This window comes from Temnothorax nylanderi, unplaced genomic scaffold, assembly GCF_030848795.1.
Source record: "Temnothorax nylanderi isolate EJ_2023f unplaced genomic scaffold, tnyl_v1.0 TNYL_tig0040_pilon, whole genome shotgun sequence".
Taxonomy (NCBI): Eukaryota; Metazoa; Arthropoda; class Insecta; order Hymenoptera; family Formicidae; genus Temnothorax; species Temnothorax nylanderi.
Genome location: NW_027249102.1, coordinates 1,110,177 through 1,130,313, shown reverse-complemented (window position 1 = coordinate 1,130,313; position 20,137 = coordinate 1,110,177). Strand labels below are relative to the sequence as shown.

At 32.5% G+C, this 20,137-nt stretch overlaps 1 protein-coding gene across 5 annotated transcripts; it reads right to left on the bottom strand.

Annotated features, from left to right (window-relative positions):
* Window positions 1-4,923: 4,923 nt before the first annotated feature.
* On the bottom strand, window positions 4,924-17,684 carry LOC139771485 (uncharacterized). 5 transcript variants are annotated; one of them, XM_071704299.1, is made up of 9 exons: window positions 17,458-17,684; window positions 16,453-16,596; window positions 9,371-12,949; window positions 8,847-9,059; window positions 8,436-8,729; window positions 8,106-8,329; window positions 7,585-7,744; window positions 6,618-6,726; window positions 4,924-5,261 (listed from the first exon to the last, which is right to left on the bottom strand). In XM_071704299.1, the coding sequence occupies exons 4-9, from the start codon at window positions 9,046-9,048 to the stop codon at window positions 5,087-5,089; spliced, it is 1,164 nt and encodes a 387-aa protein (XP_071560400.1). In that variant the 5' UTR covers window positions 9,049-9,059; window positions 9,371-12,949; window positions 16,453-16,596; window positions 17,458-17,684; the 3' UTR covers window positions 4,924-5,086. The 5 variants fall into 5 exon arrangements, with proteins under 5 accessions (XP_071560400.1, XP_071560403.1, XP_071560399.1 ...); XM_071704302.1 differs by having other exon boundaries at window positions 9,371-9,486; XM_071704298.1 differs by having other exon boundaries at window positions 8,847-12,949.
* Between the last annotated feature and the right edge of the window lie 2,453 nt (window positions 17,685-20,137).

Sequence of the window (20,137 nt, the reverse complement as noted above, 5' to 3'; positions counted from 1 at the left end):
TATCATCAATACATAAAAATGGGCGAATTAATCTATTATATAAATATATAGATGTGTGCCCTTTGAAAAACCAATTTTTTGACCAAGTAAATCTGCGTTTTTTACGATCCATGATTAATGAACGAAGCAATAAATTAATATACATTAAAATTAAGGATTTGTATGCTAAATTGTCTACTTAACATACGTTAAAGTTGAAACTTCATGTAATTAACATGAGTAAGGGTGCGGTCACATGGACTGATATTTTCCGCGTATCGCGTAACCAATCAGAAACGCGAATATGCATAACCAAAAATGCGAAACGCTTCTAATTGGTTACGCGGTTACGCGTTACGCGGAAAATACATGCCATTTGACTCCAGCCTAATTAGTTGGATTTTAATTACGCGCATTTCAGAATTTACACTCCTTCCGTTATGTCAATTTATTTGCCATATTTTATGAAGAAAACTTCTTGTCAAGGTAAAGCGGAGGGATCAATTTTCAGTCAGAAAATAGCATCGACTTAGGAAATGAGATGCACTCTAATGCGTATATTTTGCACAAAGGTATCATTCTCCCGATCATACCTTTATTATAGAAATATATTTTTAGTCTCCTCGAATGCGTCACGCGATGCGCGGCGTGTATAATTAGAGATTGAATTTATATGCAAGAATGACGGGGAGAGTATGCATGCCAAGGGGCACGCGAAGCCGAACGAAAACAACGCCGGTCTTAATTCATTGACAATAAAAGCATTCATTAACGTACGACGCGTTATAATTTTCTCTTTCTCTTTTATCATTCATTATCAGCATCACATTACACGCTTGCACACATAGGCGCACGATTCTCGGTTTTCAGCTGCCAATACGGATTCCGAACGCAGAATCGAGCAATTGAAACGTTGGCGGGCAACACATTTTGAGCGTTCGAGGGATTTATCCGCTCTCGATACCTCGGCGAGATTAATACGGCGAACGCGATTATTTATACAGTCCGCAATCGCACACATGCTACGTACAAGTCGCGTGTGCAGCTTGGCATATCTGTACGCGGCGTGCAGTTTGTACACGCTGAATGGCAAGTGGCATACCCATGTTGCAAAATGATGATCGATCGGTTGGTACAAACGCCCGCACGTGACCACCTATACCGCGGGGATACATCGCGAATGCACGTCGTGTCATGAAACGCACGTGTACAACTCTGATCAACAAATTAATTTTAATCGCGGTAATGTCAGGGATAACGATTCAATAGCCGCGCGGCGACTAGTTTCGATGTTAAGGAAATTGCTTTACGTGTGATAGCGTTGACGGACAGAGAATGGTCCAATTAATTAATGTTGCGTTCTAATTTAGAATGCAAACGACATTAGCCTCTTTATCTATTTCCTTTTTTCTTTCGGGTATATAGACAGAGATAAGGTTGTAATTTTATACGATGCCCGTGTAAATATAAATGTAAAAAATAGAGGGTACTTATTTCCCTATCTTTTATACGCATTACTTTAATGAATATGAATACGAATAGCGCGTTGCGATTCATTTAATTTGTGAGATAGAAAGCTCAAAGAAAAGAAATCTTTTAAGAATTGTGTATCCTAATACTACACGGAGAGAATTTTTTGTTATATTTTACCCTTAAATTCACTACAAACTTGGGACAACTTGGCAACCAAGGAATTTTTGAAATATACAAAAGACATTTTACAAACAACGTGATAAAAATTACCAAGCAGATTGGTAAATTTTGAAAAATTATTGAAATTTCCTAAATATATTATAGTAAAATTAATCAAACATATTTTATATTTTAATGTAATAGATATTAATATTTTTTATTCTGGTAGATATTAATCAGAATAGCTCGCATAAAATTCTTGGTGGTACATGTTGTCCCACAACTACCATGATTTCAGGGTAAATTTTAAGAGAAAATTCTCTCCGTGTATAAGCTGTAGGTTACTATATCAAAGAGTAATAACTGCTAATCTAGTTGTAGATTAAATCAGCAGGAAGGATCGAAATTAGATTTGCCGGGCAAAGGTTCCAATCGTTTCTTTCAGTGGTCCGATATATATTATTAATTAAATAGCACAATGTTCGCTCCGTTCCGTCGAGCACCGTCAATTTAATTGCTCGTGAAAAGTCCAGGAGATTCCGGAGGCAGTTTCCGGTCATGCGAGCGCGGCACGTGAATAATTCATCCGTTAGAATCGGCCGAGTGATATTCGTTTTCTTTCATTCGGACCGCGCCGCCGCGGCGGCCGCGGTAGCGTTTCAATTAGGGCGAAGCCCTTTCGATCAACCGACCTCCGCTAGTTACGAAAACTCTTGTTGATTCTCTGTGTACGTTCGAGGGTGAAAAAGAGCGAGATGAAAGGAATGACAGTATAAGGAATACACAAACGACAGACGGCCTTGCTAATTCGTGAACTCATTAAGCTTCGTTTTATTCGAGCTTTTCTCTAATACCAGTCGTTCCATCTTCACCGGCTTTTTGTTCGGCTCGATGTTGATTTTCCGAAGAAATCCGTCGCGCATAAAATCGTCCGATCAAAATCGACACTTGGAATATTTTCATATTTGCATCTTTTTAAATATTGTTAAAATATCAATGTTGCGTTTTCACACATTTTTATTTTTAATGGTGCTTAATTATTATGTATATTATTCTTTCTAATTAATCGAAGCAACATTTGTTAAATATTGCGACTTTTAATTCACCAAGCCAAAAATTTAAATTCGAGATTCTACATGATATACAACGTTCACAATAAAATTTGCTAAAGAGAAATTTCCTTTAAATAATTTGTAGTATATGCATTCTTTAGGATAATCTATATAAATATGTCGATCTTGTATTGAAATTGATATCCGGTCTGTGTCAATAATATTTCTTTACAGTAGAATTAGAACGATGTTGAGTATTCTCTGTGTCTATACTCTATACCCGCGTTTCAAGGCATTAATATAAACTTCTACTGTTCTTGTGTACTTTGAGTCGATTAATCAAGACGGACAGCAATCAGGTTGATAATTAACCGCATCCGAGTCTATTAACGCCAACAATAAGCAGCCGCATTATGCCTTGGCTGTCCGCTATGAGAAATGCGCTCCGTTGCGCGACGTAAATTATCGATTCCGTAATTCCAACCTGTATCATTTACATTGAGCTTTACGTGATTACGGGCAATAACAAATGGTTAGCAACCAAATGCATTCTATATTATTTTGGTTTACGTGAAGCTTTGATTTTCAGAAGTATGTATATACATAATTTGATGGTTTTAAGAATAGAAATTATAGTTAAACATTAGTCGTTGCATAATGAAAAACCATAATTTGTTTTGATAGTATCTTAAGTTAAAATTTAATTTTTTTTAAATTAAAACAGCTGATTGTCGAAACTAATGTTGTTATAGAAAGATTTTAAAAACTAGAAGAAATCATTATTAAAATGGTTCTGATGATTTTCAAACATAAAAAATGTTATTATATAAAATGTATGAAGAGATACTATTTAATAGATTTTGAAAACTCGCAGCAACAATTTGTATAAAACTCCATCTTTCAAAAGATACTTTTATTCTTATATCGTTCTTTTATCATCCTATTTTTATTCTTTTATCGTCTTTTTCTGAAAATTAGAAAACATATCTTGAGATCTCAATCTATTACTATATCTCAGCTATCTTCTTTTGTAAACAGGATTGATTACCTTTTTGATTTGCCAACAGTTGTAATAAATGTTGGAAGAATTGCATAACATATACATTGGAGTTAAATACACGTCATCCGCAAAACACATAAGAATAACTGCAATTACTCACCCCATACCCAGACAACAATTTTACGTCCATAATACATCCTTGGGACATCATGCCAATTATCCCGCGATGGTAATAAGATCGTCTTATGGGATACTCATAGGATAAAAAATGTCCGCAGGGCGTTACATCCCTGGGACAATCTTGTTGACGTCTTAAAAAGATTCTTACGATGTCCCAAGGACGTACTATAGACGTATAGTTTAATGTCCTTTCGATGTCTTATGAAAATCTTGGGCCATCGTAAGAACCTTTTTAAGACGTCGACAAGATCGTCCCATTGCGGTAAAACCATGCGGACATTTTCGATCCTATGAGCATCCCATGAGACAATCTTATTACGATCGCGGGATAATTGGCAAGACGTCCCAAGGATGTACTATGGACGTATAGTTTAATGTTCTTTCGATGTCTTATGAAAATCTTGGGCCATCGTAAGAACCGTTTTAAGACGTCGACAAGATCGTCCCATTGCGGTAAAACCATGCGGACATTTTCGATCCTATGAGCATCCCATGAGACGATCTTATTACGATCGCGAGATAATTGACAAGACGTCCCAAGGATGTACTATGGACGTATAGTTTAATGTTCTTTCGATGTCTTATGAAAATTTTGGGCCATCGTAAGAACCTTTTTAAGACGTCGACAAGATCGTCCCATTGCGGTAAAACCATGCGGACATTTTCGATCCTATAAGCATCCCATGAGACGATCTTATTACGATCGCGGGATAATTGGCAAGACGTCCCAAGGATGTACTATGGACGTATAGTTTAATGTTCTTTCGATGTCTTATGAAAATCTTGGGCCATCGTAAGAACCTTTTTAAGACGTCGACAAGATCGTCCCATTGCGGTAAAACCATGCGGACATTTTCGATCCCATGAGCATCCCATGAGACGATCTTATTACGATCGCGAGATAATTGGCAAGACGTCCCAAGGATGTACTATGGACGTATAGTTTAATGTTCTTTCGATGTCTTATGAAAATCTTGGGCCAAGTATGTCCGTAGGATCGTAAATATCCGCTTTTTTACTGCAATGGGACAGCTTAAAAAGGTCCTTACAAGATTCTCCTACAGGTATTGGATCTGATAATTAATTAAAATACGAATATATTTATTGGAAAGTACATTATTGTGTATATTGCAAATACATATCTTCTACATAGGCATAGTCACATAATATATAATTAATATATTAGGAAATTTTTCGCGTAAAAACTAGATTTTTATCATTAATACATAATATATAAAAAGAATTAAAAATCGTTATTTGTCACGTTTTCATCAACTTCACCGTTACTGCTCTTACTTGTGTTATTAGCTACAGTATTGTTAACTGGTTGTATTCCAGTCATCTCATCGACAACTTCATCATCGACAACTTCATCATTATTGACCACGCGTTCTGAATCGTGCACCATAATTGCTTTCCTGAAAAACATTTTATCAACGTAAATTAATATTTTCTCTACAATTTTTTTAACTCACTAATTTTTTTAGCTTAGTATGATAATGATTTATTTTATTTGAGACCTTTTACATAAGGTCAACTTATATAAGATGGCCATTGCTTTTTAAATTTTTAAAATTCACAAAACATATTTTATTTTTGTTATCTCTTAGTGTTTGACAATATTATTTCACTGAAGCTTAAAATACGTAATACCGAAATTAAAGAAAAAATATTTAATAGAAATTTTAAAACATAAGTATTGACTATCTCTTATGACTTTTACAGAAAAAAGTAACCATAACATATGACACAATTAGCTATACATATTTTATGTTAAAAATATGCGAGTTGTGTGTGTGTGTGTGTGTGTGTGTGTGTGTGTGTGTGTGTGTGTGTGTGTGTGTGTGTGTGTGTGCGTGCGTGCGTGTGTTTATGTGTTTGCATATGTGTAAAATAATAAAAATAAAAATTATATGTAATGGAAATAAAAATTATAGGTCAAATTATAATTTATCATTACTTTCATTACATCTTTAACGTTAATTACGACAGCTTAACTGTAATTTATTCAATATTATAACAATTTTTAATAGACATATGAAAAACTTTGCAAATAGTCAAAAGTAAAAACATGGTACAACATTCACGATATCATTATTTCAAAAAATATATGTAATATAATTAAACTACTGTAAATTTCGATCATTTTTTAGAATGACTAAAAGAACATTTAGCGATAATTAGAAAAATTACAGCCTATGATTATCTTTTCCATTATATCTTAGTTTACTTTATATTATAAAGTATATTTGTTTAGTTTTTTGCCGAAATTACTTAATGGAATAAAGGGTAGTAAATTACGAAATTATTTTATGTTTCGCAAAATTAAATGGATTGCTCTACAGGAATAATACATAAAATTTATTTATATTGGGTGTCCGAAAGCACTCGGACCAACGCTCGTGAGGAGATAAAAAGGATGGAGATATATAAACAGAAATGTCCTTTACTATTTTACGAAAATCGTAATAATTATGGAATTGTTAATTGTTAAAAATCGGAAGATGCGATAGACAGCACGGTGCGCGAGATGTGAGAGCGACAATGGCAACACGGACAGAGAACCCCCACCCATGTCTCGCGCATCGCGCTATCTATCTATTCTTCCGATTTTTAACAAATAACTCGATAATTTTTACGAATTTCGCAAAATGGTAGAGGACATTTTTGTTTATCTCGATCCCTTCTATCTCCTCATAAGCGTTGGTCCGTGTGCTTTGAAACACCCTGCATAGTAAACTATATGCTGTAAACATATGTTGAATAAAACTCACTTTTGTTCTCGTGACAAGCGCGCAGGGGCATGGCGCAGCCATGATTTAATAGGATCACTTATATCCTTATTAACAACAAGAGGTTTCGTAAATCGGCAACGGACGACACCTATATAAAATTAAATAAATTGAATTCATTAATGTAATTAAATAAATAAAAATTAATTTAATTCATAATTTATATAATTGCTACTTCAAATATGTCGTTATAGATCAAGAAATTGAGATAAACAGTTATAAAGTTTAGTCACTAAATAGTCTAACTCACGTAATTACTAAATAGTCGAACTAATTTTCAGGCGAGCTTAAAAATTCGAATGCAAAGAAACAATTCAATGTACTGTTACTACGGTAATGATTTATTTATGTCCTTTAATTTCTGACATAACATTTTTGATCATAGCAATTTTCCTAGTCATGTTGCGTCAAAAACGAACTGAAGACACTAAAAGTCACTACTTCGAAAAAGTCGCATTGGAAAACGGAATAGGAAAGGTGCAATAATAGAGATTAACCAATCATATCAATCATAATCAAAATCATAATCACATAAACTTATTGCGATTCTGACTTTTTATTGTTGAGTTCCTAATGGAGTCATTTTTATGGAAACGAAATATGATTCTAATCTTATTTTTCTTCCAATTTGATATATTTTACCTGTTTAACGTGAATAAATATGATGATCATTGTAGAAAAACATTAAAAATGAAGAATCTAATAAAGAAATTGTATGTCAATTAAGTAAAATGAAGAAAAATATAATTGAAAAAAAAATAAGGTTACAATATCATTTCGTTTCTGTAAAAATCACTCCATTAGAAACCTGTATATTAAAAATTAAAATGCAATAAATTTACATGATTTTAATTAAGTCCTATCATTCCACCTTTTCGATTCCGTTTTCCAATGCCCATGAGACGGCATTTTGAATTTGTTATACTTATTTTGATATGATTTGGCTTACTTGATATAACTTCATAAAGTTTCAATTTCTGAAATGCTTTTTTTTTATGGGCTCCGTGAAAGCTATAATTAGAAGCTAATGCGTTGCTCATGATTTCCGACATTAGTTTGGACACGGTACTTTTTACGTCGTTTAGTACAAAAATACCCAAATCCTTTATCTGTAAAAGTATTCAAAAATTTACGAGGTGCACAGTTAACGCGAGAATTTTGAAAATCAGAAAGTTATCAAGATGAGGTCAAGTCATCGAAGAATCATAAAAATAAAATTGTTTAATTTTCAATTTGTCATAAGATTAAAATTGTATTGATAAATCAAATTGACTTTGTAAGCTCTCATCCTTTTGTAAAAAAGTTCTTTCCAACGCGAATATAGGATTTTCAATTTGAAGATTATGTAGTCACTTTTGTTTTTATAATTTACATGTAGCTTGATTAAATATACAATATTCTTTCTTGTACTTAGTATAAACAAAATTTTCATTATAAAATATATACAACACAAATATTATATATACTTACTAAATTGTTTTTGTAATGTACGTCAGATGATAGACGTTTTTCTTCTTTTATTAGATCAACCTCTGTTAATAAGGGATAGACTTTCAAAATTTGACTTTCTGTTCTTTCTATTTCTTCATTTGTCGTTTTTGCTGTTATGTACTTTTTAATATCACGAACATCATTGATTAATCCGTCTATTTTTATATTGAGGTCAGCTATCGCTCGTAGGATTGCATTTACATCTATGAAAACAATAAAAATATATATGATTACGAAGATTTATTATTTTTTTAACAAACTCGCCTATTACAATTATGCATCAAAGTTGATTGTCCGGTTAGTACTGACCATCTGTATCAACACTTTGTTCGCTTCCAGGAAAATCTTTACTTTTTGTAGTAGGTATTGTCTTACAATGATTTGTTCGGATACCGTATTTATTCGATACTGTATTTAGATCGGATTTTTCGGCTTTACCATCTTCATTATGGCTGGAGCCTGCTGCATTGTTGAAGTCAATAATCGGAAAAGGTCCAATAGATGATTTTTTAGTCGATTTAACTTTTTCTCTTTCTGAATCAGTATTAATATCAGACATAGTTAAAGCTTCCGAACATTTCTCTTTTCCTCGTTTAAAAGTTTCTAAGAAAAAGAATAATTTACGATAATTAAGATTAATATTTATGAATCTTGTAGAATCTTTTTTGCAAATACCTTAGTATACAGTTATGAAAAATATGAAAATTTGGTTAAACATACTTGTCGAAGCAAATATTTTTTTAATTTTATATAAACTCCAATTTTCGGACACGTCTTCTTGAGTCTCAACAGCTTTCAACGTTCGTGATTTACTGTTATATGGAGGCCAATAACATTGAGTTTTTCTAGGTGTCAACCACTTTTCTGCGGCAAGCGTGACGCCATCATCAAATTCAATGACTGTATATCGATTAGATGCCATCTTGATGGGAGCTAAAAATTTGACAAATTTGGAATAGTCATATTAAACTCTTGAACCCTCATTGCAGCCATATTAAATTTATATCTAAAAATGACACGTTGAATTTTTTCATTCGTGTCATTTGCAAATAAAAATAAATTTGAATAAAGTAACATATGAAGAATATATTATTACACATAAAATTGACAAACAGGTTTGACTAGAGGCCTGTATTCTAAAGTGTTATCGATAAATGCGCGTATATAATACGAGAACTTTGCACGCAAAAGCATTAAAAATGAACTGATTAAGCGTTACGGATTATTTATAGATTCTGAAATACCTTATTTAGGCGCTTCGCCAGATGGATTAATAGATGACAAAATTGTAGAAAGAAAGTGTCCTTACGCAGCACGGTTTTTAACACCAGAAGATGCGATAGAAACAAATGTTTCGATTCTACGATCATTACATAAGAACGGAAAAGAAAAAGAAATGAAACGCAGTCACGTATATTATTTTCAAATACAGAGACAATTACATATTATGCAACGACAGCATTTTCACACTACCACGCTATTAAGGTTAAAAATGGAAAAGATTGAACGTGATTCTTTTGGATAGAAAATATAATTAATAAATTGGTACAATTTTATGAAGACTGCCGGACTTACTTGATCCAAGACAGGAAAGAAACATAGGAATTCGTGATCGTGAATATAGAATTAAACGAAAGAAATACAAACTGAAAGAAAAGGAAGACAAAGTAATAAATGTACAAATAATGGAAAAAATATGAAAATTTAAGTAAAATAATGGGGAATAAATTAAGTTGAAAATGCATTATATGCTGGGCACAGTGATCAGTCTAAAAATGCATTCTGCGCTGGGCGCAGTGATCATTCTAAAAATGTATTCTGCGCTGGGCGCAGTAATTAGTCTAAAAATGCATTCTGCGCTGGGCACAGCGATCAATATAGAAAATTGCATTTTGCACAAAGTGCATTTATATATCAGAATAAAATGATTGCTCAGTTCTCCTACCTTAGTTAAGCACAGAAAATAATCTTATTGTTAAAAACAGCAACTGTGAAGATTCTATCGTCAGTAAGTGAAAGAATTCAGCTAGGGTATATTTAATTCGATCCAACTGGCCAATTTTATTCGATTGAACGCTACGTTTCGACCTTGGTTTTAGGTCCTTTTCAAGCGTGTACAAATTGTTACATCAATTAAGCATATATAATGCCTGCTACGTCATATCTAGAAAACCTGACGAATAAACGAATTACGAAATGTATATGTATAATCAAAATTCTAAAAATTAAGCGCTTACAATTTGTTCGTTGAGAATTATTAACGTTGACAGCATATTCGGTCGTGTAGTCGTCGCGAACTTGTCCGGACGGAGATGTTATTGTTATTCAAAATACATTGCTTAAATTGACGTGTACAGCTAACGTTACTTCCTTTATTTTATAAAACATTAATGTCTTCTTAGACACTATCTACATATAAAGAATTGTGCCACTAGGATTTGTGAAGTTGCTACTCATATGTGTGCATGAGTGCATTTATATCTTACCGTTAGAGTTTAAAATATTTATTCCCAATTAAGTATGGATGTCAATTTTACATTCAAAATGTGACAGTGTGATTACTACAGTTCGGACGTTCGTATACAATTCCGTGTCGCGTGCGAAGAACCGTTGCGCCCGAGTGAGGTAACAAATTGGCTGAGGTAACAGGGGCCAGGAGCCTTAAATTCTTAATTATCAGTATGTAGAAATGGGAAAACAACAAATCCTGATTTGTATGGGAGTTTTACACATTTGTTGACAATATCACTGAGTGGTCGTAAGGATAATTTTTTGCTGCATGAATATTTAACTTTATATATGTCCAGCAATGATGATGGGCACGGAACTGTGAAAAAATCTTCCTTAAAAGTGAGCTGTCGGCCTATTATCATTAATTCTCGAGTTTCACGACAGGTGGCTATATTTTGAATCTCAAATATGTCACCATTTTTCAGAATACAGCAATTATCAGCCTTTCCAATTGTTTTGATGGTAAAATTCGATGATTTTATAACTTTATATTGTGGATTACAGCAATTCTCAGGTAAAGGACCTTTGTCATGAAGAGAGGTTGCAACTAAATCATCGTTCGTGCTTTCATTGTAATTTGAACATGCAGTTCTCATAGTTTCAATTTCTCCATAGCGCCGGGCTATTTGCTGCAGTGGTTTCTCTGGTTTACGTATCAGATTTTTTAGTGTCTGCATGAAATTCTCGAATTTAAATGCACTAAACTTTTCTATAGATCCATGTAACTTTGCATCTTCTACTAGATGGATAATGCCATGAACATTGTGAGTTATATGATGAACGCCATATATTGTAGCAAATGACTTGATAAAATGTTTCGCAAGATTCTCTGCGTAGTTCAATTTATTCTGATGCCGTTCCACATCGCATAATATTCTTATCAAAACGTGGAGTGTTATGAAATGGTCATATATCGCTTTTGGTAAAATCTTTCTTAGAACAATTGGCCCTGTATAAAGAAGAAATTGTCGAAATTCCGTAGCTTTCCACAACTTCAAAAACTTCAAGGTTTGAGGTTTTCGACCGAACTCTTTGGAAATAAATGGTTTCATATCACTTTCAAGCCGTTTCGAAATTTTAAGAATTTGTAGCTGGCCCAGTCTATGTGTGTTTTCACCATGAATCCATAATGTTATCATTTTTTTAACAACGCCCAACAATACTAGGTGCATATAATCTAAAGTTACATTAGTTACCAATCCTAGTCTTGGTATAGAATCGAGAATCGTTCTCTTTTCATGGTACTTCTTATCGCAATATTCCAAAAAATCTTGATCCGTTCGTCTTTTGGCATTCAATTTGGGAAAACACCTCCGATTTTTTTTGGATTTTCCTTTTGTTACACATTTCGTGCAGCTATTAAATCCGGAAAAACCTTTTACGCACAAAATAAACGATTTTGCAGGAGCATCACAAATGATATATCGAATCGAAAATTTGTACAGTTTTTCCCCAATAATAATGCCATTTTCGCACAACTCAATAGCCTCTCGGACAAATTGGTCTAAATAAATATTAGCATCTTGAGGTTTTTGGTGTCCATAATATACTCCGATCATAAAAACTTCTTTGTAAGGTATAACATTTCCCAGAATGGGCCAAAGCGCTGCCGTAGAAGAATTAAATAAGGGAACTCCATCAATATTTATAGCAATAGCTATTTCGTCAATACTTAAATTTCCAATTCTATTGCAAAAATCACGAATACTTGAAGCAAGCCCGAAATGGTGGTACTCTCCAGGAAAGACTTCCCAAATATCTGTCTGTTTTGCAGTCTGCAGTAAGGTACGAGGATCACACGGTAATACTGTGGATAGGTTTGGGACTAATTTTAATACGGCAAGCAATTTTTTCAAGCTGTTATGCGAAATTTTTTCAGCAACAGCCCATTCTGCCAGTTTTGTCTTAATGTAATCCATGCTTTGAGAACTATCTGTCTGTCTATCGACAGTTTGAGAACTGTCTGCGTCATCTACCACTTCAGCAAAGGAGCTTATGTTTCGATCAATATTTTCATTTTGATTTATATTTTCATCGCTATTTGGATGAATGTCCATTTCAACAGATTTAGCTACAGAAATACAGCTTTCGTCCGACGAAATTGAAATATTAAGCAAATTATTTGAATTTTCTATTTCACTGTTTTGTGGATCAGGTGACAAATCGGGAATCAAATTTTCCGTAGAGAGTACATCAATTGATGAATTAGTGAATTCAGGTTGCTGTTTCCACCGTTTAACAATTTCAACGATTCGTCGACGTCGTTGTCGATTACTAATGTCAAAGCTATGTTTTCGTTTACGCGATTCCATCTGTAGAAGAATAATTACTTTTTACTGATATATTAAGCTGTTTAAAATAAATAATTAAAATATTAAACCTTATATAAAAATTATTTACTTTTTGCTTATTTTTTGAAAAAATAATTTTTGCTTCAGCCATTTAAACGCTATGAACATCTAAATAGTTTAATCTTAAGCTATCTAGTCATTATAAATATAGTCAATATGAAAGTAAAAATAAAAAATTAAACCTACTAAAATAATTTGCTATTTTTGTTACCTATTATATAAAAATATTTTGTTGTTCCAATTTTTGAGAAACTTACTAAGAGTAAGAACAAAATGCATCATTCAAAAGTGAAGTACAATACATTAAGAAAATTACCCAGATAGGAACGCATGCAAAAAAATTTTAGCTTCATTTTAATAGAAACAAAATTAAAATATAATGTATAATGTATATTGCGTAATAAGTCTACAGCTAAATTTAAAAATTAAAAATTCTAAATTTAATTATTGTAACGTATATTGTAGTTATTGTAGCATCTTTAAATCTTTAAAAAGCAATCTTTAAAAAATTAATGCCCAAAATAAATTTCTATATAATTGTAATATTTGTGAGAATCATTTCGCACAATTATTACTAAATACATTTCAGATATTAATTTTGTAATTATTATACAAATCGTCACAGCATAAAATTGTATAATTATTGTTCAAGTCAATACTAAGAAATTCTTTTTACTTTTTACTTTTTACATTACTTTGTTTCATAATTTTCTCAATATTTAAAACTTATAATTTTTAAATTTTATTTCAACAAAAAATATCGGGAATCAAATTTTACAGAATCGAATGACAATTATTGCGAAATATTGTAAATAGAAAGAAGCAATAATTGTGCATTTATTACAAAAATTTTCTATCTCGATAATAGTTCACGTACAAGGTGTTACATGGCAAATTGTTGAAACTAATTAGCTGTCATTTGCAAATATATTAAGTTGTTGAAAAAACAAAAATTGCGTTGAAAAAAGTAAAATCTGCAGTTTTTAATGGCTTAAATAAAATTTAACATGTGTATATTAGTTTATTTTAATGATGAAAAATATATTAATAATCAAGTAAGCTAATGATAAATATTTTCTAAGTGTCAGATTTAATAGCAGCTATTAAAAAAGTCGTCAATAACAGATGACATGTTAGATAAAGTTTTCATGAGTTTTCGTAAAAGAATTGAGTTTTGTACAAATTTTCAAATGATACGCATTTCGAAAATATTTATCATTATTTAATTATTAATATATTTTTCATCAATAAAATAAACTAATATACTCACATTTTGTTAAATTTTTATTTATACCAATTAAAACTGCAGACCTTCATCTTTTCAACGCAATTTTTGTTTTTTCAACAACTGAATGTACTTTCAAATAACAGCTGATTAGTTTCAGCAACTTCTCATGGGACACTGTATTTTCACATGTTTCCATACTTTAAAATTTTCCCTGACTTATTTATTATTAACATATGTAGGTTTCAAACTTTTACTGACGAAATAAGTTTAAAAAACTTAATAGCGGATGTGCTTTAAAAAAAATTTTGTTTAATCGTTTCTAAACTCTATACTTATATTATATTCGAGTCAAATAACCCTTAAATACTTTTAATAAGTATTTTTTATATTTATCTGTAATTTATCCCGATATATATATATATATATATATCTCAATTTATAAAAAAATTGACACAATGAAAATTTAATCCTTTCTCATGTTTGCGAAGACCTTTAAATAAAAAAAAACCTACGTTATACAAGATTCAAATTGTTGTTAGAAATCTTAAAGTACTTAATATTATTATATAATACATTTTTTAACATTTCATTTTTAACATTTAATTTTTTAATACTTTTTACTATTTATTAGTATCTACTTTTCATGTTTTTATAATTTTTTTCTCATAAAGCATTGTTTCTATAAAAAATAATTTGAGATTTTTATGCCAAAGTGCTCAAAATATTTACAGTTATTATACTTAGAAAAAGTGTCCAAATGAATGTGTGTACATGTGTATACAATACATGTACAAAGAGTAAGTGAAAAGGAATGAAATCTTTATTGCGTCAATTTTTTTTATAAATTTGATGTACGTATATGAAGAAAAAATTATAGATGATTTAAAAATATTTAAGATTTGACTCGAATGTGGCATAAAGAGAGTTTATAAATGATATTAAAAACATTTTTATTTAAAAAGCACGCATAAAAAATAATTAAAATATTTTAATTTTATGTAAACACAGTCTTTGTAGACAGCACGTATATACATGGAGATATTTGGAAAATGCCGACGATATCTTATTGTCACAAAAACATCTTCGGGATGTTTTCTGGCTATTTGGATATGTGCAATGGCCAATATATATGCGACATGTTCAAATAATGTAATTGTTACAATCCGAAAAAAATGAGATAATTCACTTAATGTTGAATGTTTCATATATTAACAGAATTATTTTTGCTGTTATAAAAATAGGTTAAAAGTCTAGCAATTTTAATGAAATGTTTCTCATACAGTGTACACATCCAAAAGGCGTTCAGAAGACATCCCGAAGATATCCTGTAGCTCACATGTATCTTCGAGATGTCTTCTGAACGCCTTTTGGATGTGTACACTGTATGAGAAACAGATTTCATAGAAATTACAAGGATTTTAATCTATTTTTATAAAAGCAAAAATAATCCTGTTAATATATGAAACATTCCACATCAAGTAAGTTATCTCTTTTTTTTCGGTTATAACAATTCAATTTTTTGAACATGTATATATATTGGTCATTGCACATATCCAAAAATCAGCCAGAAAACATCCCGAAGAAGTTCTTGGGACAATAAGATGTCGTCATTTTCCGAATATCTCCATGTATATACGTACTGTTTACAAAGACTGTTTACATAAAATTAAAATACCTTAATTATTTTTTATGCGTGCTTTTGTGATTAAAACCTTTGTAAAAATTCATTGTTTTTTTGCAATGTCAAATTTTAATTCAGTTCTGTTATGTTACAAGAAATGTACAAATCACGCGGCATAAATTATTTTCACAGTTTTAGATTGAGATTTTGTACGAAACTCATAACAAGAGAGATTCGTACGAATCTCATAACAGAATTATTCCATATTCTATACTGGTCCCAGATAGCAGAGAATCAAAAAAGAATTCTTTTTTATGTCACTAATTCTGAATTCTTTTTTAGATGCAAAAAGAATTCTTTTTCTAAGAAGAATTCTTTTTGCATCTAAACAAGAATTCAGAATTGGTGACATACAAAAGAATTGAAGAAGAATCTTTTTCGATTCTCTGTGCTATCTGGGGTGATACATTTTTATTCGTGATTATTCCAACATCGTCAATTTCTTGAAAAATTGACTTTGTTAGGAAAATCATGAATAAAAATGTCTCGCTAGTATAGAATAAGGCACAATTCTTAAAACAATTAAAATTAAATTTTTATACAAATTATACATACCTTGATTCAGTGGCTATGCGTTACGCCGGCAGAAATCTTCCACGTACTTATATTAAATGTATTGCAAAACAATTCAGATCAATCCTGATGTGAATATATTTTTCACAATTTCCGCAAATTATATGTGGCACGTGACAAGATTTCCTGTAAAAGAATAATAAGATAACTAAATGTTTAACATTCATAGCGTTTAGAGAATAATTAAAAATCTTGTTACGACATATCTTTTATACATTCGTATAAAATCGCAATCTAAAATTGTGAAAATGATTTATGCCGCGTGATTTGTTCATTTCTTGTCATGTAACAGAACTATACTAAATTGAAATTTGACATTGTAAAAAAAATTAATGTTTTCAAAGCATTTAATCACAAAATTAATTTTTGTACGACCAATACAAAATCAGTGTGGCTCTGGAGGTCGATTCTGTATTTTGAAACAAGGTAAAAATTACAAAAGTGAACAGATTTACTAGATTTCGACAAATAAAATTGTAGATTCTCTAGTGAATTTCCTCACTGTTGTAATTTTCACCTCGTTCCAAGATACAGAATCGACCTCCTGCTATCAGATAAAAAACGGACATGCCATACAACACTTTCACGCTTTTAGAAGAGATTTTGTGTGCATCTAATACAAAGATATTTCCATATGAGAAAGATAAAGGCTGCATTCCGTAAAATGCATATACGCGCATTTTTTTATAATATATGTAACATGTACTGTAGTTAAATGTATGCGTTTAACAGAAACTTCAGACCATTATCGATAATTGTTCGGCTATTTTAATGGCTATGTTTACACTCTGAATTTAGGCCGCGGCCTATACCTCAAATTCAACCTCAATTATTTAGGCCGCCTGTTTATAGCTGCTGTAAACAGGCAGCCTAAATAATTTAGATCGAATTTGAGGTATGGGCCGCGGCCTAAATGCCCCGGTGTAACCGTGCCCAATAAGAAAACCCACGATAAAAATGCATATTTATGTTATCACAATGACTTACCTCAATACCATGTAATAACTAAATTATCTTCCTTGATAATATGGCTGAACCGATCTTCTGTGCAGATGAAACGTCTAGACACGTCTATAGGTCACAGCCGACATATAAAAACAAACGAACGAACATCAGAATTTACCGCGCACTACCGCACCCACACTACGGCTGCGTTCGGAAACGTCACCGGAGTGCACACGAGTGTACTCCCTTCTCGTTCTACCTCAGCGAGTTAGAAGGAGAAGAGAGTATACCCGTGTGTACCTGGGTGACGTTTCCGAACGCAGCCTACAACAAGCGCCTGAGTCCATGTGCTCTCGGCAGTTGAGTCAATGCCATCTACAGCATATTCCACCACAGAATATGTATGTACAAGCTAGAGTTGCGTTCGCTTTGGACACTCACGTGCTAAAGGCATAATTTTATCTTTGTTGTTCATTGCTAGTAGAATAAAGATAAAATAAAGGTACTTTCACATAAGGCGTAACTTGCGTAAAGGTAACCTACGCTAACCAATCATATTATCTCATTTGAATATCAACGGACAAATAAGATAATGTGATTGGTCGGCGCAAGTTACGCTTACGCCACATGGGAAACCAGCCTGACGCTTTCAATGCTTGGGCGCCAAAAGATTGAAGCCTAAATAATCGCAACTATAAACGTATAATAGACTGCGCGTTTGTCTCAAGAGATGTTAAAAATTAAACAGAGAAAGCTTGCCATACAGCACAATGTCTAAAATCGGGTAATAAGACGTTTTAAAGACGTCTTTAAAACGTCTTTTAGGCATTTTTTAGAAATATGCCTAAAAGACGCCTAAAAGATGTCTTTAAGACGTCTTATGACCCGATTTTAGGCCCGTATTCATAGTCAGTGCTTATATTTAAGATTATCTCAAGTAAAGTCTTACATGGTTCTAAACCAATCACAGAGCCGTATTAGCATCTTAAGACATTACTTATGCTGGGTCTACAATGCAAGTCGCAGAGTCGTGAGTCGCAAGAATTGACCAATCACAGTCGATTATTCTCCTCAAATTCGACTGTGATTGGTCAATTCTTGCGACTCACAACTGTGCGACTTGCATTGTAGACCCAGCACTAACCCTTAAACTACACCCAGTAAATTGACCCAGTAAAAAAATTGTGTTGCATTATCTACCATTGAAACGCTGAAATCGGGATCTGTCGCGTCACCTCTTGGTAGTTTTAACCTCTCTCTAAATGACAGTACAGTCGCTGTAACGGTTGGTTTATAATAGCCGTAACCGTTGATTTAAGCCGTAATCTTTAAGAAATTGACCATTCACAGTCGATTATTCTTCTCACATTCGACTGTGATTGGTCAATTTCTTAAAGATTACAGCTTAAATCAACGGTTACGGCCTCTATAAATCAGCCTTTAGTCAGCAGGTGTCCGGCTGTGTCTGGCTTCCGTCCGCGTCAACGTTCCAAAAATCACGAGTCATTTTGACCCAGTGTGTAGTTTACCCATTTTGGGGGTGATTTTTTGTGATTTTTTTTTAGTCTTTTTGAGCTTCTTTCGAACAATTAAAGTGTAAGTAAACGTTTAAATATGCTCTGAAATTTTTTTAATTAGTTATCTCTACTATTATATAAAGGGGAAAAGTTTGTACTGTTGTTCGGGGTAATCTTAAAAATTATTGGACCGAATTTGTATTCAAACCATATAAAATAGGGGTAGAATTTCCCGGGGAGTGTTATAGGGTGTATAGTTTTTCGCTACCGATCTCTTGGAAACCGATTTTTCAAATTTCTTCAATTTTTCGGGGGAGGGGGGGGACTGTTGTTCGGGGTAATCTTAAAAACTATTGGATCGAATTTGTATTCAAACCATATAAAATAGGGGTAGAATTTCCCGGGGAGTGTTATAGGCTGTATAGATTTTTGTTACCGATCTCCTGGAAACCGATTTTTCAAATTTCTTCAATTTTTCGGAGGGGGGGGGGAGAAGTTTGTACTGTTGTTCGGGGATATTGTTTGGCGATGATCGGTAAAAAGGGTTCTTTTGAAACACAAATAAAGTCGTTTCAAGAAAAACGACTCCCGGGCGAAGCCCGGGTAACCAGCTAATCAATAATAACACTGAATTATACATAGATGTCGTAAAAAAAATCGTTAAATAAAAAATTAATATTTTTTAACATTGTTTTGTCTATTTACTATAGTTCGAATTGTTTCCATGCCCTGGGGCTTTCCATGCCCCATCGAAAACGAATCGTTCATTAACGAATCTTGAAGCGAATGTGCTACCGATTTATATTGCTTTCGGTTTTCCAAATAAATACCTTTTTTGAGATGTTACTGGCTTTCGCGCGTATTTTTACCTTAAAGTATATAATCCAGAGAGTATGCAGTTAAATTTTCACGTAAAAATATTGAAAATTTAGAAAGTTATTGAATATTTCGTAAAAAATAGCAATTTTTTGGTTTATATACCATATTTTGAATTTCTGAACCATAAAGCTTTATTAATAACCCTTCACAAACAATCTCACACTCATTTTGAGTGTTGCAAGAATGCATTCTTTTAATTTCAGCCAAAAAGAAACAATCCCCTGTTTGTGGTAATTACGCAAAGTAGCGCTGGGTCAAAATGACCCAGTGTGTACTTTATGTCTCAAACAGGTAGTGTGTAGTTTAAGGGTTAAGACGGTCTTAAA